Source organism: Solanum dulcamara, chromosome 10 (assembly GCF_947179165.1).
Source record: "Solanum dulcamara chromosome 10, daSolDulc1.2, whole genome shotgun sequence".
Taxonomy (NCBI): Eukaryota; Viridiplantae; Streptophyta; class Magnoliopsida; order Solanales; family Solanaceae; genus Solanum; species Solanum dulcamara.
In genome coordinates this window covers 621113-647250 of record NC_077246.1, presented here as the reverse complement: position 1 = coordinate 647250, position 26138 = coordinate 621113, and the positions used below count along the sequence as shown (strand labels likewise).

General features: G+C 30.8%; 2 protein-coding genes and 1 long non-coding RNA gene across 3 annotated transcripts; 2 read left to right on the top strand and 1 right to left on the bottom strand.

Moving 5' to 3' along the window:
- The first annotated feature begins 622 nt into the window (after positions 1 to 622).
- On the top strand, positions 623 to 8012 carry LOC129871226 (uncharacterized). The gene is made up of 5 exons (XM_055946122.1): positions 623 to 1084; positions 4617 to 4770; positions 6499 to 6716; positions 7265 to 7438; positions 7649 to 8012. Exons 1-5 carry the CDS (start codon positions 866 to 868, stop codon positions 7736 to 7738), a joined length of 855 nt encoding a protein of 284 aa, XP_055802097.1. The 5' UTR covers positions 623 to 865; the 3' UTR covers positions 7739 to 8012.
- Positions 8013 to 8708: 696 nt separating this feature from the next.
- Positions 8709 to 10232, bottom strand: LOC129870382 (calmodulin-like protein 3). Its single transcript, XM_055945154.1, has one exon. It carries the CDS (start codon positions 9527 to 9529, stop codon positions 8828 to 8830), a length of 702 nt encoding a protein of 233 aa, XP_055801129.1. The 5' UTR covers positions 9530 to 10232; the 3' UTR covers positions 8709 to 8827.
- Positions 10233 to 16634: 6402 nt separating this feature from the next.
- Positions 16635 to 18775, top strand: LOC129870701 (uncharacterized). Its single transcript, XR_008762117.1, has 2 exons — positions 16635 to 17132; positions 18613 to 18775. It is a non-coding gene; the product is annotated as an uncharacterized LOC129870701 (long non-coding RNA).
- The last annotated feature ends 7363 nt before the right edge of the window (positions 18776 to 26138 follow it).

Here is a 26138-nt window from a genome sequence, read left to right as displayed (position 1 = left end):
AATATTTTGACAGAGATCAAATTTCTTATTTTTCGATAATTTGAAAAATGTGATTCACTTTATTATGACTATTCTTTTGAATTTTATTATTATATTATTACATGTTAGTTTTCTGTTTCAATTATCATATTATTTATTGACTTATTTCCTTTTCATATTCAATTTGATATATTTTCCTCTATAATATATTGAGTAAACTTCTATAAAGTGAGATTTGAAGAATATAAAGTGTATGCAGGCAAGGGCGGGCGTAGAGGTATTTCAGGGGTTCATCCGAACTTTCTCGGCAAAAAATTATATTATATATAAGGTATTTTTAAGAATTTTAATGTCTATATATTAATTTTGAACCTCTTGAATAAAAGATTTGAGTTTTGCTTAATAGTTGATGGGTTCAAAACTAACCTTGAAGTTTCAAGTTTAAATGTTAAACAATATATTTTTTTTCCAAACAACCTTAATAAAAATCCTGCCACCGTCAAAATTGCACTTTAATCCACTTTATTATCCTAAAATAATCACTTTGACACATTTCATTTCCTTATTAGTCCGTCTTTTAACACTCGTGAAACCCCGTCACTTTATCCTCCGTTTATACGAATGTTCAATCTCCATTTTTACAGAGTTGCAGATTCTGGGGCCTCTCTCTCTTCACGAGAGAGAATTAAAGAGAAAACTTAATTCTTTTTTTTATTTATTTACAAAATATTAGGTATAGATTAATAGTAAAATTAGAAATTCAACCATAATTATTTATTAATTATTTAATATATATTTTTTAATTTATAAATCTGCATGATCGGAACGAAAAAAGAGGAATTTTTGATCGGAGAAATCTGAAGGAGGATTTTTTTTCCGGCACAACATGTCTGCTATAGTGTGCGGGAAGAGATCGAATTTGTTTGAGGATTTTCAGTCGTCGTTATCATCGCCATCTCCGCCGTCGCCCGTTTCGAAGAGGATTCGCCGTACTTTTTCTCCGGCGAGGTCTAGTTCTGATCCCGATCGTGTTTTATCTGGTAATTCGATTGCATCGTCGGCACTCGATCATCTTCTCATGGTCTTCTCTGACATGGATAAGCAGGTTTACTTTTTTCTTTTTTTGATTGTTTCAATCAATTGTTTAGAGTTTCATATTGTTTATTAGGTTTTTAGTTGTAGTAATGATGGATTTGGTTGTTGCTATTAGCAATGTTGGGGGAAAAAGGTATTGGACAAGCTTGATTTTATATATTTTTTGGCTTTTGATATGGCAAGAGTAAAGCAGTTGAGAAGATTTGCCTAAACACCATGGCATTGTAAAAATCCTTCATTTCTGATTGTACTTGACAAGCAATGTTATCAAAAAGGTGTTGGACTTGTGAGTTATTCCATACTTGTGCTCATAATTGGAGGTAGCAGGTACCGGTGGAATAAGTCTAGGTGCGCGCAAGCTGATATTATATAAGAGACGAAGCAAGTATTGGACTTGTCTTTATAGGAAAATAAAAATTAGTATTGGAGAAGCTCCGTGGAAAAGAAATGCTTACTGCCTTCTTCATTTAGTTATTTTGGGATGTGGGAGAGTACGTTTTGAGTGATTTGGTTAGTTTATTAATGTATTTCTTATGATGTTGTAAGTGGAACTAGGGGAATGTGTTTTTAATTAATGACTTAGCTGATGCTAATTTCCGTGACACCTTTTGTTTAAACTGGATGAGGTGTGTAACTAGAGGAGTAACTTCATGTACTTCCTTGTTGAGGATTTTGGTGGTTTTGTAATTGAATTCGCTGGATGAAGATTTGCCTATTATTAACCATTTGAAGTTCTATTTTATGATTCTTTTTATACTTTTGGTGTTGAACTTCTTGCTAACTTCTCATGGCATACAACCAGCATAATTAATTTCAAGATTGTCTTCCGTCTGCTGCTTATAGTTTTAAGTTAGACTCATGGAGATCTATCACTTTACACTGTAGGAACTTAGTGCTTGCATAATTTATTCATTTGTGAGGCTAACATATTCTCCTAGACTTTGAACAAGGGCTGATAAGTTGATTGATTAAATGAGCTTTCTCCACAAGTCTCCTTCAATGGAGGAAGAGGGAAAGGGAGCAGAAGAGTTAGGTAGCTTTTAGTTAGATTTTCAGTTTATGAATTGAAGCCCTTTTGTTTGATATCATCTGTAATTTCAACATATTATATATGCCATTAAGTTCCTCTTCTGGCCTGTAACTTTGAGTATACAAATATAAGTGAGTTAATGAAAAAGGAATGACAGGCTCTGCAAATACTTAATAATTTTGAAGCAGTGAATTATATCGAGTCTCCTGTAATCAAGTAAAATAATTTTTTTAGATAAAAGTAGAAGATTGTTGCAGGAACAGACCAAACTAACACAATCTCTTAGACAAAGTAATAATTTACTGAAGAAGGGACAAAACAATGACCGTACACAAGTAGTATAACAAAAATTAGAAAACCTTACAAAAAGATTTGCGTCTCCGCAAACCACACCCAATCATATATACGTATGGGAAAGTGAAAGTGGCCTAAGCAATGCCACCATTTTTTTTGGTTCTTTTAACTTCATGTGATGTGTTAATACCTGGTGTGAAGTTCTTTTGAAGGAAATAAACATGTATTAATGTAGAGAAAACACACATGGAAAATCAGTTAACTTTGTTGGGTCTATATGTACCTTGTTACCAGGACATTATTCTGTGTTCATTTGGATGGAATTCCTAACATCCATCAAGGACTTAATTTTTGACAAGTGGTAGGTTCTAGAACCTTTTACTGAGAAAAAGCCCAAAATCGCCCCTAAGTTTGAACTCTGAATCAAAGTCATCCTTAATCTATTATATGGAGCACAAATAGTCCTTTAAGTATGCATAATTCGTACACTTTTAGAATGATGGCACAAAGCGGTAGGAAAGAAAGAGAGTGGTGTGAACAACACATGATTGAGATCTGTTAGGTTTTTAACGTCTTCATTAAGTTTAGACTAAAAGTGTACTAATTTGCATACTTGGAGGATCACTGTGCTCCATATGATGGGATAGTTATGATTTGAATTTGTTCTTTGTTTGAGATACTTAAAATTGATAACTAAAAAATATATTAGTTTTTAATTATGTGTGCTAACTTTTTTTTATCACATATGGTAATAAACCAACTGGAAGTTGGATAAAGTGATGTATTATAGTTTTTGTTGGAAAGAAAACATTATGTATATATTTTAGATTATACACCACATATCCATTTTTCAATACGATAGACCAGATATTGACGAAGCCACATCTGATAACTATAAAAGCAATCCAGTGATTATAATTTGCTCCCCGAATAAAATGACTCAAGTGTAAAAAGTTATATTCTTGAGAAACTTTAGTGCATGTCAAGGAGACATTCTCTTTACTTAATGTCTGCTCCTATTTTTTCTTAATTATTAAGGAAAATACTTTCATTAATCCATTCAATAGCTGATATTAAGCAAAGTTAGAGAAGATAAACTTCTTAAAAGGGGAGGGAATGAATGCAAAAATTGATTTGGATTACAACACAACTTTTGAACATCAGCAGTGGCTAAGTAGTTGTGTTCTTTATCTTTGTTACTATTATCATTGTTGTCATTATTTATTTATTTTTTCAATCAATCAACTATACCTTAATTTCAAATTAGTCAGGGTTGGTTATGTGAGTCTTGTATCCATTGAAATGATAAAAAAATCGTCGTTGAAGGTAACTTAGGGAGGTCTCTAGAGCTAGAGGTTCCTTAAGTCTCACACTTCTTATCCCATATAGATTTACAAGTCTATGACTAGGATAAGAAGAACCACGACACAACTTATCTGATTCGATTCGCTCAATTGCTAAAAGTGTTGCAAAATTAATGAATTTTTCCAAGAGTTGCTAATCCACCTACTTTAGGTGTGACTATAATAGAAGAATGATGGAAATTATATAAGGGTATTAAAATCAATAAAAGTTCATAGAGCTTAAAAATATTAGCGCTTCTTCAAAATGAACAAAGGTCATGTTTTGTCTTGTAACATAACAAGATTTTGAGTATCTGAAAACATTGAGGAACCTGTCAAGTTCCAAATTCATATTTCCTTTCACTTTAGAAGATCTGAAAAAGTGCATCCGTCTCAGGGTTACTGTTGATGCATATCATATATGATGTGTCGGTTGACTTTTTAGCTATAAAGCCTTCTGTTACGTTACAAAAGAGAAGGCAAATACCAAAAAGGGGAAAAACAAGGTTATTCTTTTGTTTCCTACTGGTGGAGTCAATTTTACTTCAGTTGATCCCTCGCCGTGCAATTTCGAAACTCCTCTCTTTATTTCTTTTGATAACATAAGTTGTAGATTTAGAATGTGCGCTCTGGTAGTCTAGGAGGATTCCTATCAATTCTGCGATCCAGAAATGGTATGCAATCTGCTTACTGTCATCGTGTGATATCACTGATGCATCTAACTCTTTGTTGTTGTTTTTTCATTTAAAAGAATTTCCATGTTTAAGTTGTCAATTTTGGGCATGAAAACTTTAACTTGCATTAGATATCTCGAGTTATATTTTCTTTATTTACCTTAAAAAGAGAAAAACTTAACCTAGAGATTTGATTTTTAGTTGGTTGAGAGAGCGCTTAGAGAATCCGGTGATGATCTAGATTCTGCTATCAAATGCCTAAATGAGCTCCGCTTGGGATCTGGTGATAATCTGAGGCCTGTGGCAGGAAGCTCTGGTGCTACACATGAGTCCAGCAGCCATTTTTTTACTCAAGGTGCACACTGATTTGTTTTGTTTGTTTTTAATTGATGGTTGATATTCCCCCCTTTTTGGTGGTGTTGCCTTGACTGAGATCATTTTTTCTTGTCAATTTTTTCCAGCTTTTTACCATTGTACTATGTCTTAGGGTTGATCTTTTTGTAATGCTCAGCGAATCCATATGTTAATTCTTTGGTGTAAGCAGCCACTAATGCATGCATAAGGGTACACTGTCTGCATTACACCCATTGGAGCGCGGTCCTTTCTTGCATCCTGCTAGCTTGTGATGCTTTGTGCACTGAATGCCTTTTTAACTTTGGTGTAAAAAGGAATGGTTAGAGGATAGAGAGTTCCCGTTAGAATTCATTGAATCTTTTGTATAGATAGCCAAGGCTCTTTTGTTTTTAAATTACTTTTTTGATGTAATCATGACATTTTTCATGACATTTCTTAGTGCTGGTTTTGACATCAATAATACTTGCCATTTTAACAACAAAAAAATCCACATTATGTCATAATTCATCTGTCTAAAACTTCTTAAGCCCAAGTACTGCACTTTATTGATTTTCCCATTTCCAAATGTTTGTCAGTGTCCTGTCAACTCACCTACTTCTTCTCTATAACATGTATCAATTTTGGAGATATATCAATTGTGAATGTTTAAGTAACTGCTTATCATTTTAATGCTTCATACTTTGTGGTTTCTGTTCTTCTTAAATTGAGAATGTGGTCACTTGTGGTCCATATTATCAACTCGTCATATTGCATTGTTTTGGCAATTTCATACTTGTAAAGTTGCTTGATATTTAGGGTGGAGGTTTATCTGCTCCTTTGCTCGTGCCAAAAAACCACCACTTTATGTATCTTAACCCAACTAACTATTGAAGTATCTAATAGCACGGTCGTTCTTGTGATAGCTTCACCTCTTTAACTTTCTACCTGTGATGCTTATTCTTTGTATTAGTTTATACAGACATTACTCAGTTACTTTTTTCCTGGTCGTGGTGAAGGGCCAATTATACTTGAGCCGAGGGTCTATCAGAAACAACCTCTCTACCTACAAAAGGTAGGGGTAAGGCTGCATACACACTACCCTCCCCAGACCCCACTTGTAGGATTACACTGTGTATTATGTTGGTGGTGGTGGTGAACGTCCAATTAGTATTGTGTCATTGAGTGGAAATATAAGAGAAAGAACTGGTAGTAATATAGGAAATTAAACAATGAAAGTGCCTTATTTATGGTTGTGATTCAACTAAAAAGTTTGACAAGTCAATAAGGGAATCAGAGTTTTGGTTCAAGACCGACACACTCTTTTCATGATACAGTTAAGTTTGGTCAGGGTAAGCTGGTTAGTTTATTGGAACAGAAATGTCTTGTTTCTTGAAAGCTATTGCTGCCAATCCCCTTACTTTTTGATCTCGTGATCAGACAATGAGAGTTAAATTACTCGTATAACTCTTCTCTGTGTGCTTCTTTTCATGCAAAGTGGGTCACACCAGATAACCCTTTTATGAAAAGATGGGAAGAGTTAAAAGAAATTGCTTCGCTACCATAAACTAAAACTGTTTCCAACCTTGCTTTGCTGAATGTATTTGAAAATTTTGTAATTTATGTCTCCCTCTTGATCCACATGCGACAAGTGATATTCACCATTATTGTTAAGCTGTAAACATTCATTGTTTTTTTTTAAAGCACTGGATGTAGATTCTTACATTGACATAGTTCCTTCACCTTGTTGCAGGTGCGGCTACAACTAACGGTGATACCACATCTGCAGAGGATTTATCTGCTGCCAAAGTGGTGCATTTGGGGGGTACAGAATGGGTAGATCTTTTTGTTGGAGAGATGATGAGTGCGTCAAATATAGATGATGCTAAAGCCCGTGCTTCACGAGCTCTTGAGGCGTTTGAGAAGGCCATATGTGCTCGTGCAACAGAGGCGGCCTGCGGTTTCCAGCAGGTGGGGCCCAAATTCTTTTAATTAGTTTTTTATTTTTCCTGCATTACAAACACCCTGTCATATTTCATTCTTATTTTCTTTTTCATGCCTGCACTTACTATGGGCATATAGTGCACAGTTGCTTTTGGGGGACCTCAATAAGAGATAGATGAAGGAATGCAACAAAGAACAAATTTCTTGAATAAGAGAAAAAAGAAAATAAGTACGATATAAAACTGGAAGGGGTGCTTTTACTGCAATGTCAACGTGAAGAAAACAGTTCTTTTGAAAGGGTGAGATGCTTATATGTTGAGCGATTGTGTCTCACTGGGGCATAAGCTAGTAATATTCGTTCTTTGTGACCTTCTTGTTTCCCCTTCCCCCCTCCTATTTTTTTTGAAAAACAATGTTCGTTAGTGTTGGGGTGTGTGCACTGGCATAGCTCCATAGGCCAAACTGATTATCTTGTTTATTCTGGTTTGTTACTTGTATATCTTACTCTGATGAAGTTTGTTAATAAAAAAGAAAAAGCTATCCATATCCATATGCTTAGTTTGGTTGTGATACAGGAGAATATGATGCTCAAGCAGCAGTTTGAAGCTCTTACACAAGAGAATGCTATTTTAAAGCGAGTTGTTGCCATCCAGCATGAACGTCAGAAGGAATTTGAGGATAAAGGGAACGAGTTGAATCAGCTGAAGCAGTCGGTGGCTCAGTACCAGGAGCAGCTTAGAACCCTTGAGGTCAAATTTCTCTTAGAAGTGATGATGTTTTTGTGGTTCATTTCTTTTGCTGGAAATTGCATATTACTTCTCATTTAGTCCATTCTCTCACTGTAACTGAATTATAATAAGATGTTTGTCTGGATTTGTGATTATAATTTTTGTCATTTTCTTTTCTTACTGTTCTGGAACCACTTCTTATTGATTATTTTGGCCTTTCTGTGTCATCAGGTCAACAACTATGCTCTCTCGATGCACCTAAAGCAGGCTCAACAAAGCAACAACTCTATTCCAGGGCGTTTCAACCCTGATGTCTTTTAGTATGTATCATGTCCCTATTGGCTGCGTACTTATATAGGATAGCAACAGTAATGTCCTGTTGTCACAGTAGTAGCAAGTGTTTACTAGAGATGAATGCTGATATTAAGCTAGAACTTCTGTCTTTTGATTTAATTGCCCTGCTGCAGTTATTAGCCAAAGGGTACTTTGTACTGTTCATACAAGTTTTTATTTGCTTTTCTGCTGTTGTTTCAATTAGAATATCGAAGTTCATACATTCTGTTCTTCTACTGTTAAGAAGATGTTCTACACATGATTGCTATGCTTTATTTCTTTCGTTTGATTTGATTTCTGCTCCATTTGATACCTTTAAATTCTAATGTGTATATGATATATCAAGCCATGATTTGATACTGGCTGTAAATCTCATGAAACTGGCGAGTTTCAAGATCTTGCTACTCTAAACAACAACATACCTAGAATCTAGGGAGGATAGAATGAACGCATACCTTATTCCTACCTTTGTTGGGTGGGGAGATTGTTTCCGAGAACATCGTCTCAAAAGAGATCTTGATACTCTAAATGGGTACAAAACGAAGTCTCATGGATGAATGCTCAGAACATTGGGGTATATGTAAATTAATTAGTAAACATAAAATTTTCAGTAGAACCATGAGCTTGTTTGCCCTTTAAGCCACACATTAGATTAATACTTGAATAGAATAGAGTGTCACGATAATTGTCATATCTGTACCCTTTCCCTACACATCCATTTGATCACCCCAGCCCCATGGGATGAAAAAAGAAAAAGAAAAAACTAGAGAAGCCCCTGCCCCCGGGGTCAGTTCAATTGGCAAAGGTTGGGAGACTTGTGTTTTAAGATACAAATTCTAGTTATGTGTCAAGCGAACTAAGTTTAGAAGAATGAGTTTATCTTCTTGGATTTCGTGCTTAGAGGATTGTCTTCAGATAGATTTCTTGGTCATAAAAAAAAAAGAAGCAAGGAGAGAGATTACAAAAGACATCTAGAAATTTGTATAGCTTAGTAACAAGGCTATTCTTCAATTTGTTTCTTGAAAAGCCTTGAAGAAAACATAAAAAAATATAATAAGTACTGATTAGCATGGTTGCTTAAGAAAATGATTTAAGAGTTCCACAAGCTTTCATCATCTTCTTGAACTCATCAAAATTCACCATCCCATCTCCATCCACATCAACTTTCTTTATCATCTCTTTACAATGATCCAATTTCTTGCCTTGTTTCATTCCTAAAGATGAAAGAATGCTACTCAATTCTTCTTCTGATATTAATCCATCTTTATCATGATCAAACACATCAAAAGCCTCCTTAAGATCTTTCTCTCTATTAGCCACTTCTTCTTGATTCACTTCACCTTCTTCCTCTCCCTCTATTCCCAAGAAAGTATGACAAAGTTCATAAAACTCATCAAGATCAATTAAACCATCTTTGTTTGAATCAACTTTCTCAACCATATCAACAATATCTTTGTCCTCCATGAAAATCCCAATATTCTTGAGAGATAGCTTCAATTCTTGCTTTGTTATGTAGCCATCGTTGTTCTTGTCAAAAGTTGCAAAAATACCCCTTAGTTCAACCTCCTTGTAATTGTTAGAACTTTTCACCTTCTTTTGATCAACCATGGCTATTGAGGGTGAGGGTGTTATTATGGTCTTCTCTTGGAGAGATGGAGATTTTAGTGAAATTGATTGAATCAAAGATTGGAACTTGTTAATTGGGAAATTGAAAAGGGTTGTAAGAAGGCCAATAATTAAGAGAATTGCTAAGAAAAGAATGGTTAATAGTGTCAACATCTTTATTTTGCTTTGTGGTTCTTGAAGTTCAATGAGGCATAGGAAGAAGAAGAGGAATATTAAAGGTGAAAAAGATGGAGGAATTGGGCTTCAATGAGAAGAAACGAAGTGTAAATAAGTTGTGACTTGTGACGAGCAAGGTACCTTTGTCAAAAGTAACTGGAAAACTACTGATTAAGGTTTGTGGTGGGGGTAGTTAGGAAAATGAAAGAAGAAATCCAAATTTGTTGGGGGAGTGTGATATAACACAACCGAATAACCGTTGGGGTTTTCGCAATAATAGATGAACTAATCTGATGGTTGCTCCAAACCAACTATGCACAAAAAAATGCAGATTAAAATTTGGGGTTTCCGCAATGATAGATGAACTAATCTGATGGGTTGCTCCAAACCAATTATGCACAAAAATTTTTAGATTAAAGTGAAAGATTACAAAATGTAACACAACAAAGGGATTGTTAGACTGTAGCTTACTAAGAACTTATAGCTAAGACATGGAGGAGAAGCGAAAGACTTTTTTATCAGAAGTCTTGAATTTGAAGTTTTGAAATAAAAAATTTCTTAGTAATTGCTTCTCTTTAATGAGCCTTTGATAAAAAAATGTAAAACAACTTTTGCTGGTGAATGATTATCAGGGACATTGTAGTGGTCCCCCATTTCTTGACCTCGTGTACTTTAATCATTATTTTCTTTCTTTTCTATTTTCCTCCTTAATGAATTTCCCTCTTTTCCTCCCTAATGAACTTCTCAAAGCATTCTGATTTACGAAACATCTCGTGATCATATAGAATATGGGAAAGATTCACCTTAAGAAAGTAAATGTAGATAGCATATTTTGATGTAAATATTAATAGTTGATTTTATGGCTCGAAATCGTAATCTACACACTATATGTATGCAAATAACTTTATCGTTATTTCAAGATTTCTCTTCAAATCGATAACATTATAAAGATTTAAATTGGAGACATTAATAATGTAAAAGTTTATTACTATTTATATAGTTTAACCTGTGATAGTAAGTTTTTTAAAACCATTTTTACGTAGTTACCGATTAATGCTTATTATATAAATTTACTTATGAATATTTTTATTTGGAAGACACAAGAAGATATTCTATAAGCTTACATCCTGTTAACCCAAAAAAGAGAGAGAATAAAATACAAAGTGGAATGCGTTTTATCTAGGCAAAGAATCTTTTCTAAATTTTCACGTTTAATTATTTGTAAAAATAAATATATTATAAAGTTGGAGCAGGCAAGAATATATATATATATATATATATATATATATATATATATATATATATATATATATATATATAAATGATCAAAGTGCTATTTGATCATTTATAAAATAAGTTCATTTATCAATCGTAGGAATTTTCAGTAATTATAAAATGTGTCACTTGGATTATATTGTGTTGAAATAATTATACTATATACTTAATTTTTACTGGCATTTAACAGATAAAATTTCCTGTCCAATTTTATCAAATAATAATGGGCAAATTACACCCAGTGGCCATTCGACCAAAATAATTACCAAAAAAATAGTCATTCGTTGTATAGGCATGTATAGTTAGTGTATATTTCATGTATAGTCAAGTTATATTCAGTTTTTGAGTGTATCATAATGTATATTTAGTGTATAGATCATGTATAAGTAATCTATATTGTATAGTCAGTATATAGTCACTGTATATTTCCTATGATTTTGGCTATTTTTTATGTAAATAACATATGACTATATTTATTGTAAACTAATTAATTTACTGTATATATTTGAAATTGTTCCAATAATATTTCCTTAGTGGCTTTATTACAGCATATATTCTTTGCTTCGTTTTCATGCATAGATCGATTTAATTTGGATTCTTTCACTCAACATCCTCACCCCCACCCCCACCCCACCCAACAACAACAACAATAAAAAAAAGGTAGAATATTTTTATAATTTCAAAATTATAATCCTCTACATTATTATATCAAATTATCCATTAGGATTTTGGGACCATAAGGATTAAGGAATTGTCTCTGAACTTTTTCCGGGTAAAATTCATAGATAGCCATTTTTAGCTTATATTACTAAAAAATAGTTATTATCGTGAAGTTTCAAATTTAATAGATAGAACTTCAGAACATTGTCACAATGTTTCACGTATGAAATTTGAAACTTCCAAATAGTTATTTTTCTAAATACAATGACCGGAAAATGACCAATAAGACACTTCCAAGCCCACCAACTATGAGGCTCAAAACCTCTTTGCTACACAACAATAATTAGCAAAGCCCAATATCTCTAGATGGTAGCCCAATAAGCTTTTCTTTTCATCAGCCCAGTAAGCTTGGATCGATAGTTACTCGATATCTGGATTGATGGGAGGTAGCAAATACCTCATTGAATCAGTCGAAATACGCGCATGTTAGCCCATATAGAAGAACTTATAAGCGTGAAAAATATTTTCACCAATCACTAATCAAAGATTTCAGATATTTGTTAACCGGGGAGAAAAATAGGGCAAAGTAATATAGAAAAAGTTGCAAGTGTGGAAAATGAAATTAAACATATTATTTATTAGTATTACTAAAGTATGATTATACAACAAGACAAAAGTTTAACAAGCACAACATATGGATTATGGGTGGCTATTTTGTTTGGTTTATTTCATAATTTAGTCCATACTCAATTCAAACAATTAATGGTATAGACACTTGTACAAATAGCCACTTTTAATGTCATGTACTTTAAACTTAGTTAAGTTTTGCAAACCTAGCCATATTTCAAAATTTCTTTTTGAGAATGTATCCACATATGCCATTAACATGGAAATCATGAAACATAACTAAAAAATCATAGACCAAATAATATTATTGACGTACTAATATCGGGGGCTGAGCTAGAGGGGCATAAAAGGGAATTTATTCAATCTTTCTTTGCCAAAAATATTATTTTATATATGTAAAATTAAAATTACTTTTATAAATACATAGCAGATGTTGAGTCAAGTTAGTTTTTTATCTGTAAAATCAAAAATGCAATTCTTAATGTTTGTGTTAGGATAGACAATATACATCATACCCTTGAGGTTCAACCCTTCTCCGAAGTCCAAACCCAATATCAATGTGGGATACTTTGTGCACCAAACTATCCCTCTAACTATATAAAAGAAACAGAGTCGTGAAACAATAGATTGTCTATATCATTACATTTAGAGATTCGATACGTCCCTTTTTCGAACCTTATATAAATACGAAATACTCTGTAGGACCGAACTATTTCTTGCATGACAAACAGAGGGGGTGGGGCTGTTAGTAGCTGGTTTTGCAGAGCACACGTGAATTTACTTACACAGAGGATTGCAGAGAAAAAACATATATGCATGCAGTCTTCCAGAAGAGCACTTCCTTATGTACTCTGCCTTTAGGGACTTTTGCAGTCCAACCACACGACCAAAACAACCTAATCTATTTCCGCGTCTCGGTCAGAATTTGAAGTATATGAATTTTATTTTAAAAATTTATCGATACATCATATATGTATTTGCATCTCGTATGATGTAACTTTTTGAGGTGCAACATCAGCTACATTTTTTCTGTTGTTAACGTCGTAAAAAAAAATTTTATGTAGAAATAACGGTCACTATTGATCATTTTTCAGCCTGTCTTTACAAAATAGTTATTGTCATGAAATTTCGAATTAACATGTGAAATTTAATATCGAAATCATGAAGTTTCACGGGAGGAATATGAAACTCCATTGTGGTGATTATATTTCAATTACAAAAGCTAAAAACTTGATATTTATGAATTTTACCAATTTTTTTATAGCGATTTCTAAGATTAATTTGACGGAATTTGGCAACGGATATAACTTTTTAAATATTTTACCGAGACCAAAAATAATTACTTTGAAAACTTAGAGGACTAATGTGCTATTTGCAAAGCATGTAAAAATTATATCCTACGAAAAAGAATTGCCAATATATAATATATGCTCATCTAGAAATTAAGATCGAAAATCTTAATGAATTATATTTACCTAAATAATTTATTGCAAAAAAAAATAGTAAATGAAATAAATATAAGAATAAATAAATAAATAACTAAATACTAAATTAAGCTTGTTGAAGGAGAGTTTTAAAGTAATGGTAAAGTTATTTTTCTGTAACTTATATGAAACAGTATCGAACATTGCATTAAGATAGACTATCTACCTGACATGACCCCTTGTCCCTTCTCTAGACCTTGCGTGAATGCAAGATGTAGATTGTCACATTACATTTCTCAAAAGATGATTTTTATTCAAATTTCAGGCAAACGCGAGATGCATTGTGTACGAGATTTTAGTTTTTAATTTTAAAAAATTAAGCTTCAACTTGCAACTAACAAAAACAAAAGAACAAGCTGTATAATAAATGTGGACCTAATGTTACCTGGCTAGTTGTGACCAAATACCAATAGTAGTAATGTTCTTATTCTACAAGGCGCTATATATTATAAATCCTCCATTTCACCTTCTTTTTTTTCCATTTATTTATTTATTTATTTCATAAAAGATATTAAAAACAAAATCTTATAGGCCAATCAGAAAAGATATTGGAGACCAATGCCCACCATGTTCAAATATATACAAGATTTAATTTTGATGATAAAAATAGTGCTCATTATTATAAAATTTTAACCTTTTATAATTAAAGCTTTTGTGATAATGTCTTAAAATTTACTTATATAACAATAATTGTTTTTCAATTACAAAAGCTGAAAAATGGCTATTCATTATTGAAACAATGTCGATTATAGACACTATGGACAATTCACTTATTTGACACTCCTAATAAACATCACATAATTGAACCAGTTAATTAAGCAACAAAAGCATAAGCCTTAATAATAGAGTTGGACTTACAATAAATGGCAGATCCACAATGTTATCAACCGATTCACAATAATTCAGTAATTTTCATAAAAACACATATGCACACAAATATATATGTAATAAATTCTGAATCAAACTTACGCTTTTCTTTTTTCTTTTTCTTCATGTTACTTTTCCTAGCTAGCTTTGTCCATCAATCCCTATCATCTGCAACAAACATGATGTGATATGATCATCATCTTACATTTTAACATTTGTATAATTTTGTAGTTACACTACTAGTGAATTCTAAGATAGGGAGTATTTAGTATCTCTTTTGTTAGATTACTAATTAAATTTTGTCAAAATATTTACTTATTTATTACCAAATAAAATGTTGCAACAGACGTATTAGCTATCAAAATCTGCTTATTTTATAGCCCGCGAGCAAAATATCAAGAGAAAATGTGAGAATAAGTCATCTATTATTTTCTCAAAAAAACGTCATACTTCTCTTATTGTTGTAAGATTATCTTTTATAATATTGACACGATTAATAACAATAAGGATTCCATTGTGATTCACTTATTCATACGTTAGTTGGATTTAGAATGTCAAAATTACATCCTTAACATGATTATTATATATTAAGATAACAAATAAATTATTTGTGGGACCATAAAAACTCCATACTTTTTGTTCCAAAATAAAATCTAAATAACATCATGCCCACATGATAACGTGTGATGAGGATGGGATACCCTTCTTTTCTTTCTTTTTCCTTATGATTATTTTGGTTTAATAATTTAAATAAGGTTTTTCAAAACTATATATTATATCATTTTTGTATTAAAAAAAATAATGATATAAAGATTTTTGTTTCTATTCAAGATTTACGACCCCATCTAAACATTGGCTCCTTTGCCCCACTACGCACTCATCCTATAGCTAAGTAGGCATTATGTGGGTAAAATGAAACCTACTACTTTCCCCCCCCCCCCCCTACCCCCTACCTCATACTTTAAATAATAATAATTTTCGAGTTAGTTTACGTGCAATTTGATTCTTTCATGAGATATATATTATTCAGTTTTCGCTATTTTTATAAATATCAAAATAATTTTGTCCACTAAAATTTTGATAGGTGAAGAGAAACCACATATTGATCATTCATTTTAGTTTATGCATTTTAATTTCATTGAACACAAATTTATTAACATTTTGAATCTTGTGATCTTACTATTAAAGAATATATAACATATTAAAATACCTTTTATAATTTATAGTTTTAAGCATATTATATTATTTCTACAAGAGAGTATTGGTTATTGGGTTTTTTGGGGGGGAAGGGTGTTGGACTTGAAAACCTACTAAATATTAGAAATGTCGACATTCATTTATCAACAGAAAATGGTCATATTTGCCCTTGTACTCTAAAAAAAAATCATCATACTTTTTTAATATGTTTGCCCTTACCATCCAATTTTGAGTTTACGTGTGTCCTTCGACGGCTAATTTTCATGTCTCCACCCTTATTATTCTACGTGAATATATATTTATCCTAATTAATTAAACTTCTCTTTCAATATAATTCTTTTACCCGACCCAATTAACCCATTAAACCCAATCATAATACCATTTACCTCATAACCACAAAAAATGAATTTAGTTTGAGACATTGTTTGAAAATTCAGTGTCAAAATGTTGTATTAATCTGTATTTTCAGCTAGCCAAGAATTGAAAAACTGCACTTTCACTTGTTAGAAATCTGCACCATAAAAAAGTATAAAAATCTGAACTCTTACTAGATAAAAAAATTGCACAAAATCTGCACAAAATTGCACAAAAAATTGTACTTTTAAAACAACATTCATCACATAGATTTCTCATATATAGGAATGTGATGAGGGAAATGATATTTGATGAAGTGAGCATATGTATTAATTAACCATAGTTAAGTGAAAACGTCTATATACAAACACGTGCTAAGTATATATTGGTTTGACCTTAACATCACGAGTAAACCTCTATATACAAACACGTGCTAAGTATATATTGGTTTGACGTTAACACCGTGAATAAACATCTATATACAAATACGTGCTAAGTATATATTGATTTGACGTTAACATCAATAGTAAATTTTTAACCTTTATTGACCAATATGCCCTCCTTCCCCTCTAGCTAGCTCTATAAAGTAATTGGTTCCACCATATAGATAATACATACTAGCTAGTCATGTGGTCCTTATTTAGAACTTGTTCATTTATTTGTATGGGCATTGCTTCTAACTTCACAAAATTTCTCTCTCTTTCTTCATTCCTCTTTTTTTCCCTTTTTCTTTTTCTCTTTTAATATTCCTTTTGAAGATTCATAAATGATGAAGATTTATATGAAGTCCTATCATGTTTTTCCACAGCTTTCTTGAACTTTCTTTCTTGCTGAATTTCCATCTTTGGTAATTTATTGGATTACTATCAGAAAATTGCTAATTTTTTACCAACGTCTAGACGGAATTTATCTTGTCGATAAGGTAATATTCATTGTAAATGCCACGGACGAGCCAAATTTTGATGAATTTTTTTAGAAATTAGCGATTTTCTGATAGTGAAAATGAGATGAGATTAAGCTATGAAAGTTCAAGAATGTTGTGGGAAAACATGGTGAATTTAGGACTTCTTTTGTGTGGCTTTCCATTTTATGGAGGATGTTGGATTCAACATTTTGCTATATATACATAGCCCATGGTAAATTCTTGAAATTGCCTTATAATTTTACCTTCTTTTCCCCCCTCTTTTAGATGCTGATAAATGAAACAACTTCTAATTATTTGGTTTAATCCAAGAGAATTATAGTTTTCTAATTCTTTGCCATTTTATTTTTCATTTTTATATTGACTTTTTCTACATATTTTTTTGTCAAGAAAGTAGATCCCATATCTGAATTTTTTTACTAATTTATTTCCTTTTTGGGTTAAGAGTTTTTCTTCATTAAAATGAAAGATTGATTACTTACCACATTATTTATGAATTTATGAGTTCTAGATTTTGAATTAGAGCAAGGTCCAATCATTTTTTTTTATTCGTCGATAGTATAAAAAAATATTTTAAATTGTTTTATTTTGATTAATCCATCTGTCATGACCATCACTCATAGTAGTGGGGGGTTGGCCTACACTATTAATGTAGTTTAATTTGTGATAGCTATGAATTATCAATTTTATCATGTTAATTAATATTGTTTTATTATAAATAAGTAACTATTTTGTAAGTGATTTGATCGTATAAATAAAACCGTGTTTTAAGTGGAAAAATAAAACTTTCTTGATTTGATTTTTATGAATCTCGAGTAAAATAAAATGATGAAAAATGAGATAATAATAAGTGGACAGTAAATTTCCTTTGCTTTTCCTCGAATATTCCGACGCACAAACACATTCGACATTCACACATGGTTCAGGAAATTAAGATCGCACTCAAAAAGCGTGAAAATGGCTTTTCCTTGAATATTCTGATGCACAAAACATTCAACATTCACACATGGTTCAGGGAATTAAGATCGCACCCAAGAGGCGTGAAAGATGTTGCTTTTCCTTAAATATTTCGATGCACAAAACATTCGACATTCACACATGGTTCGGAGAATTAAGATCGCACCCAAGAGGCGTGAAAAATGAGGTAGAAAGTGGCAGATTAGATTCTTTTGTCTTTCCTCGAATATTACAATGCACAAAGCATTCGACATTAACACATGATCCGATCGAGGAAAGATTGCACCCAAAAGGCGCGAAAAATGAGATAATAAGTGGCAAATAAGATTCCTCATCTTTCCTTGGATATATCGATGCACAAAGTATTCGACTTTCACATAGTCCAAGAAAAGAAAAGATCGCACTCGAAGGGCGTGAAAAATGAGATAATTAGTATCAGATAAGATTCCTTGCTTTTCCTCGAATATTTCGATGCACTAAGCATTCAACATTCACACATGGTCCAGAGAAAATGAACACTCTCGAGTCTCGAGGGAGCGTAAAAAATGAGAATAATATAAGTGACAAATAAAAATCTTTGTTTTTAGTCAAATATTTTGATGCACAAAGCATTCACCATTCACATAGTCTTAGGAAAGATCAAACTCAAAGGACATAAGAAATAAGATAATAAGTGACAAATAAGATTCCTTGTCTTTCCTTGAATATTCTGATGCACAAAATATTTACATTTACAGGGTCCAAAGAAAAATCGCACCCGAAGGCTTGAAAAATGAGATGATAAATGGCAGAGAAGATTCTCTTTTTTTCCTCTATTACCATCAATAATTGATATTGTTCATATTGTTTGCTCCTTTATTTTTTTGCTACTTTATGATATCATTTCTTTCCGTGTAAAAGGTTAAATTTTGTTACTATCTAACCCCCCCCCCCCCCAAAAAAAAAAAAAATCAATTTTATTTATCCCTTGTGAATCTGTACTCCTTATAAGATTTCTTTTTCGATTTCTCATTCAGTATACGATACTCGCTAATTAAAGAGGTCAGAATTGTATTCGGAAGTCACGCTTTGGGGTAAAGCGTTGTTTATAAAAATAATTTTATATTTAAAATTTAAACTTGAAATCTCTAATTAATAATAAAAAAGTATTTATGACTGTATCGAAATTCTAAGAAAATGTAAATACTAATTTTATGTGGTCTCACCCAATCAATTAAGTGCGTGGTCAAGACTTATCTTGGCTAGTGATTCTTTATTAATTTGTCACTAAAAAGGATTAACAATTAATAAGAAATAATTCAAATTTGTCTTCCTTCCACATATAACATAATTTTTCTACGTACGAAAGAATGTCAATCGACTCCGTTCGAAAAAAAAGGCTTTTTCTTTACTGATCACATGTTAGTACCAAAAATATTTTACTCTAATAAAGTGGTTGGTATGTTTAATACGTGAGGATTTTAGTATTTATTCCACATCAATGTCAGGGTTATTATTAGATAATTAATAGAGAAAATCATTAATAGCCAACTTGCAAGGGAAAATATTAGTGGCAAAAATGCTGGCAAATAATAATCAATTAATCATGGTAGTACTTCTTAGTTTATTAAATGTAGACACAATTATATGTGTAGTAATTTTGCATAATAAAAATCACAAAAGTAGCTGCAGCTTACTCACTGCACATGCTGAGCACTATTCAGTATTCGAAGTTTACTGACCGCAATATTATTTGTATTTGCGATGGATAGGGTTATTAAGAGAGTAAAATGTTCCCTATCAAGAGGTTCTCTGTTCATTAGGATTCTAAATCAAGATTTTTAATTAAGTGCGGAAAGATTTTAATCATCCGGATTTAAAGGAGGATTTTATTCAACAATTGATCAATTGAGGGAGACGCTCCATATTTCATATTTATTTGTTTATTTATTTTATAATGTCATAAAATGATATCACAATTTCTAACAAGTAGGCGCGGGAAATTTAAAAAAATATTACAATATCAAAAAATTAAGAGTCGAATGCATAACCTAAAATATTTTTAAACTCCCTTTATCACTATACTGGGAATATTTTGGAAATCGAATATATATAATTTTTTGATAAAGAGAATTCAGTTACAACAACTTTTGAATCGATGTAGCTCCGCCTCTGATTGACAAGTCGTGCTTTCTTATGAAAGTACTTCCAAAGACAAAATAACATTTGTCCATCAAAAGTATAAGTAGAAAATTTATAACATTATTGTACATCTAAGAGTGCTTTGGAATTCAAAGAAACAAATTTCATGCACAAAAAAATTAATTAAACAAACAGAAATAAACATGGTCAAATTTGTTCCCCATAAAAATCATATCCCAATAAACTTTCCAAAATATCAACATGAATATCCACTTTTTCTGCATTCAAAATAGCAAAAAATTCAGGCATTCATGCAGGAATATAGCATGAATATTTAATTCATGTTCTTCCTGAAAGTATGGGAAAAAATGAAAATAATTGTGTTGTCGACTGAACATGAGTTAATCAATATCTATACTGATGACAAGTAGCAAATATTTAATAAAATAGTGAAAGTAAGTAAGAAAAAAAGAAGTGGCTACTTCTAACACCAAATTTTACACATTCAATGTTGATATTTATTGTACGTTTACCATCAAGAATTGGATGAGATGGAGATATGATCTTGACATCTCGCCATTCTAAATAAGAGGTCTTGAGCTTTGGGAATCGACAAAATTATGATAGGGAGTGCTTCAGGTAAAAAAAAATAAAAAAATAGCCATTTTCCGGACTTGTAATTTAAACATAGCCAAATAATTCAAACATCATTGAATTAACCAATTTATGGAATTCATGACAATATGCTGAATTTTTCACTTGTGTAAGTTCAAATGATACTGTCATCATGTTTCCACATAAAAAAAATTGGCTATCTTTCAATGAATGTGCAAATACTGATTATTTTTTAAAACATCAGTCTGAAAAGTGGTTAACCAATACAATTTAACGAATTTTCAAATACATTGGCTATTTTCACAAAGCTGTATGAAGAGTGGCTAACCATATAATTTTTGTGAGTACTGTTTCTCCCTTTATAATGAGCTTAATGCCAGGTGAATTCGAGTTAGTTTAATCAGTAATTTTCGAATAGAAAATGATTACATCAACAAAAAATTATTGTACTTTTGATTGTGGCATCTTTTCATTGACAAAAGAAGTTCAAACAGCTCTAAGACAGCCAAATCAACACAAGATTATGTTTGATATCTTTTTTTTCTTATCTTTCACTGCTTTCTTCCAATATTTTCCAATTAAATAATCAAAAGAGAGATGAAAGGTGTCTAATCTTAAAACTTTTCAATTCAATCCTGTCCTTTTTTTTGGCCAAAAGTTAAATTTATTTTGCCTATCAGACAAATCAAATTATAACTTTTCTAGACTCTAGATCAAAGTTATTAGCAATTATTAGCTGACTCCAAATATAAAATTGCATGTTGATCCCATATGTTTAACTTTAAAACAACAGTGTCAGTGGAAAAGAAAAAAAAAACTTAGTCCTCTAAAGTAAAAGCAAATAAAACAATTTATATATTAAAACATTAACTTTATTAAGTATTAGTCAGCACTTGAACATAAGAATTGTGAAATTTAGAAAAACATAATACTTTATTTGTTTTCAAGTTAAAAATGGTACAATTTAATAAAATTGGAGTTGTGTTCAGATATAAAAAATTTCTGCAAGTAATTTAAAGTGAAAATTATGAAAAACAGTTTTTTGGAGGTCTTCAAATTCTGAAAATTATAACAATTATATGTCAGAAAGAAATTTCTCACTAGGGCAGCTTCTGTAAAACAGCTAATCTAATTAAAATGAAATAAACTCTTTATTTGAATGCCTGCATGCATGAACCTGCAAAGAACAATATTTAATTGGACTAATTATTTTTGGTGTACATTAGTGTATTAATTATCTTTTTTCCTGTACAAATTAGTCATGACTTGGCCAGATAATGAATCAAGCAATTATATGTAATTGAGTTTATGTTTTGTTATTTGTACACTGACAATGAATAGATTTTTAACATCGTCAGATTAAGTTGACCAATAATACAAAGTAATCTGCTATAATCGATTAAATAAAATTAGCAAAGTAAAGAACGAGGTGAAGATGGCTCATCTGAACCTTCTTTTTTTTATTACCAAAATCTTTTATTTATATGCTGAACTCCTCGATCAAAATCCTAATTCAGCTATTGAATTGTTAAGTGTATATGAAAATACCAAATGCTGATGGTGACGAAGTTTATTTACTTTCGGTGGATACAGAGCCAACGAATTCGATCGGACAGTATAACAAATCTAAAATTACAAAAGCCTTCATCAACTTTGAGTAAATATTTAATTAGAAAGTAATTCAGAATTGAAGTTTATGAATTCGTACAACGACCTCAATTAATAATGTGTCCTTGTTGCATGGTTGTCTTTGCTATAGTGTAGAGAAACATCCTTAATTATTTATTTTTTTATATAGAAATTTAATATTCTGCAATATTATAATTCGTGTTTTCTGCAATTTTTCTGTTGTAGTGGTTAAAATGGCTGGAAAATTAGCTATGATCTGACATATATGCATGCACATACTGATCAAATGCTTTACCTAATTATAAATAAATAGCTTTAAAATTTATGTAGACATATAATAGTTAGTTGGGAAGGTTCCATATGAGAATGAAATGACAATATTGTGGTCCATCCAAATATAAAAGGAAAAATTTCATACTAGTTACAAGCTATGCACTAAAATGGTACTAGACAAGATTCCGACTAATTTAAATTCATGTCAGATGAGATTCCTTACATGTGTATACTACTAAAATAGAAGGAATTCGTTTTCAATGAGATTCCCATTGGAATGGATTTTCATTGAAAAATCCGTCAGATACGATGTTAGGATCGTTTGTCCAAAACAAAGATCCATTTTTAATAGTGTTTAAGGAGAAACGCTCCCTAAAGAAGATTTTCTCCATTTCGGAGCTTGAAACTGAGGCCTTTATTTAATGATAGATTCTGAGTTAGGTAAAAAGTAAAAGCATGGCAAATGTAGGTTAATTATAAGATATGTGTTCGATAAAATTTAATAATTTTAATCCAAAATTTATATATATGTTAAAAATTAAATTCAGAAAAAGACAATTGCGAGCACCAGAGGTCATGACTATGCTATTATTCAGAACTCATAAAGTTCAAATTTTAAATCAGCTTCAATTCTGATCCGTTGTGCCTATTGGAACACTAATATATATAGAAATTGGTATTTAGAAATTATGCAACTCATTTTTTTTTAGCAGTAAATAAATTTTCTTTGATGTTATTTACTTGGATGAAATTAAGCTAGCTGCTTTCTCAAGTTGGGTGTGGGCCTAATACTAATACTAATTGGTATTTATGGCCACATTAAACTCATCATAGAATAAGATCTTAAATCCTAACAACTAATTTTTTGGTTTAAAATTGAAAACAAAAAGAGATTCAAAAAAAGGACAACATGTGATAATAGATCACTAAAAAACAAAACAAATAAAGTTTTCATCACAAATCACAAACTTGAGATATTTTATGACTTACCTTAAGAAATAGATCTAGCGATAGAGAACTTATCTGTCGAATTCACAATTTTTACTAATGAATTTAATAAAAAATAAAGTAAACATATGAAGAACATAGAAAGAATTCACATAAGTATATAGATTAAAATATTGGCATGTTTACACACTCTAATAGATCTAGTAAGAGAACTCTTAAGTAGTAATGACAGAGTCCTGAATTTCATTAACAAAATTCAAAATATAAAAAAATAAATACAGGAAAAGGTCAAAACAAGAAGAAGAAATCAACATAAAATATATATATATATATATATATATATATATATATATATATATATATATATTAAAAGAATTACCTATTTATACCACATAATTTTCTGACCAAGAGAGGTATTTCAACTCTCTTGGACAAGAATTGCTCCGCCATTGATCAATGAAATAATCATGAGCATAACATGATAAAAAATATAAATTTTCAACGGACGTTTCAATTAAAACGCGATAGAAAATATGCATTTTTTTATCGAAAAGTCCGTCAAAAACATTTCTGATAAGCTCATCAAAATTCAAGGTTTTGCAGGGGGGGGGGGGATTAACCATGCCATAATAAAATCAATTCAAGAATAATAATAATAATAATAATAATAATAAAAGGTTCTTGACTCTATGTGTATCTTCCCACAGCTTTATTGAACCGCAACAATTTAATTTTCTTCATCTCCAAAAAAGAAAAATTTAAATTTTGATATATGCAGTTCAAGAAAGCTGTGGAAAAGTACAAAAAGAGCCATTTTATACACACAAAAATAAACCTCTATTGATGAAATCTCATTAACCCTAAATAGGGTTTCTTGAGAAAATAAAAAAGAGAAAAAATAATATTATATTTTTTTTTGCTCTCATTGTGTGAGTGTGAGAAAAATGAAAGAAGTGGTGTTGAGAGAGGAGAAGAATGGGCAATATTTATAGTAGGGAAATTTGAGTTGGGGGTGGGGTGGGGTAGGGGTAGGGGTAGGGGGTGGGGGGTCAGTCTTTTTACTACTGATCCCAAGAAGAATATTGGATTGGGTCTACAACAGAACTCTGAACAAACCCACCTTTTTCTATACCTACTAAAAAAAGCCAAATTTAATTCATCTCATTAATTAATTTAAGAAAAAAATAATTTTTTTTTTATATATAGAGAATTTTTATTTCTTCTGTTTTGATTTAAGTGATATCGTTTGATCGAATATATAAAAAAAAATTGATTTTTAAAATTTGTTGTTTAAACAAGTCTTATATAAATATGTAGAGATAAATCATTTAATTAAGTGTAAAAAGAATTTTAAACTCATAGAGAGATTATAAGTGTAATTTTATAAGTGTAATCTAATGAAAATACGATGGAATAGAGAGATTATTTTTGATAGATCCTAAAAAATTATAATAGTTTCTAAGCAGACTAAAAAGAAAAAATATATCACATATATTAAATCAAAGAAAATACTATTAATATATTCTTACTTAAAATTATATTATAAGGATGAGAGTTTTAAGTTTAATGTTGTAAAAAAGAATATCTACACAATCGGGGTTACTATAAGAGGTAATTCATTATGCAAAATTTCCACAATGAATATTAAATATTAGCTTAACAAAAATAGTATAATAAAATTGCTATATAATAGGTAAAATTACACATATTATAGAAAAAAAAAATCTTACACTCACCATGTATATAACCCAAATCCTAATTTTTATTATATTTATATTTCCCTACTAGTTTTCGCCTTTTTTTTCCTTTATAATTTAAATTCACAATTTTAAAATTGGAGATTAAAATTGTTTACCATCCCAGCGATTTCTTTTGGTTAATGACACATTTTTCCAAGTCCGTTTAAGAAGAATAATTATCATTTATTTATATTTATGAACTTTCACATATTAACATTTTCTATGTGCTATTAGAGTAATTGACATATGATTTTGAAGATCACCACATTCCAATAATCTTTTTGGTATCGTATGTATATATACCTTTAATTTACGTGAAAAAATATCTGTTATTTTTTAAAATTTTATGTCCAATCAAACGTTATCTAATATTATTGATTCTTATAACAATCATAATAAGATACTCTTTATAATTTCACAAAATGAGAATCTGAAATACTAGAGAACATATAGTACAGCATAACATAAGAAAATAAAATTTTAAAACTAATTAAGCGATATCGTGAAATATTATTATAAAGCATGATTGTTATAGAGACTTTCTATAAAAAAAAATATTACTTAATTACACATTCATTATATTTTGTCACTTGTGTAACAAACAAATGAATTAAATAAAGTGATGTTTATTTGAGAGGTGAATATAAAACGTTACAGATCGATTGGTTGTGTTTTGGCTTAGTGGGCACACATTTATGGGTCCCTTTTATAGATCTGTCCATTTGTAATTTCCAGCCTATATGTTTTTATTATAATATGCCCATAACTTTTTAATTTGGCACCTATAAATTATAGATTAGGGGATGCCCTAAATAATGTATTTTTATTATATAGGATCATGTTACCATTTCTTTCTTTTTGGTTTTGAGGGTCATATATATATATATATATATATATATATATATATTGATTAGTTTGAAATTGAAAATATATAAAAG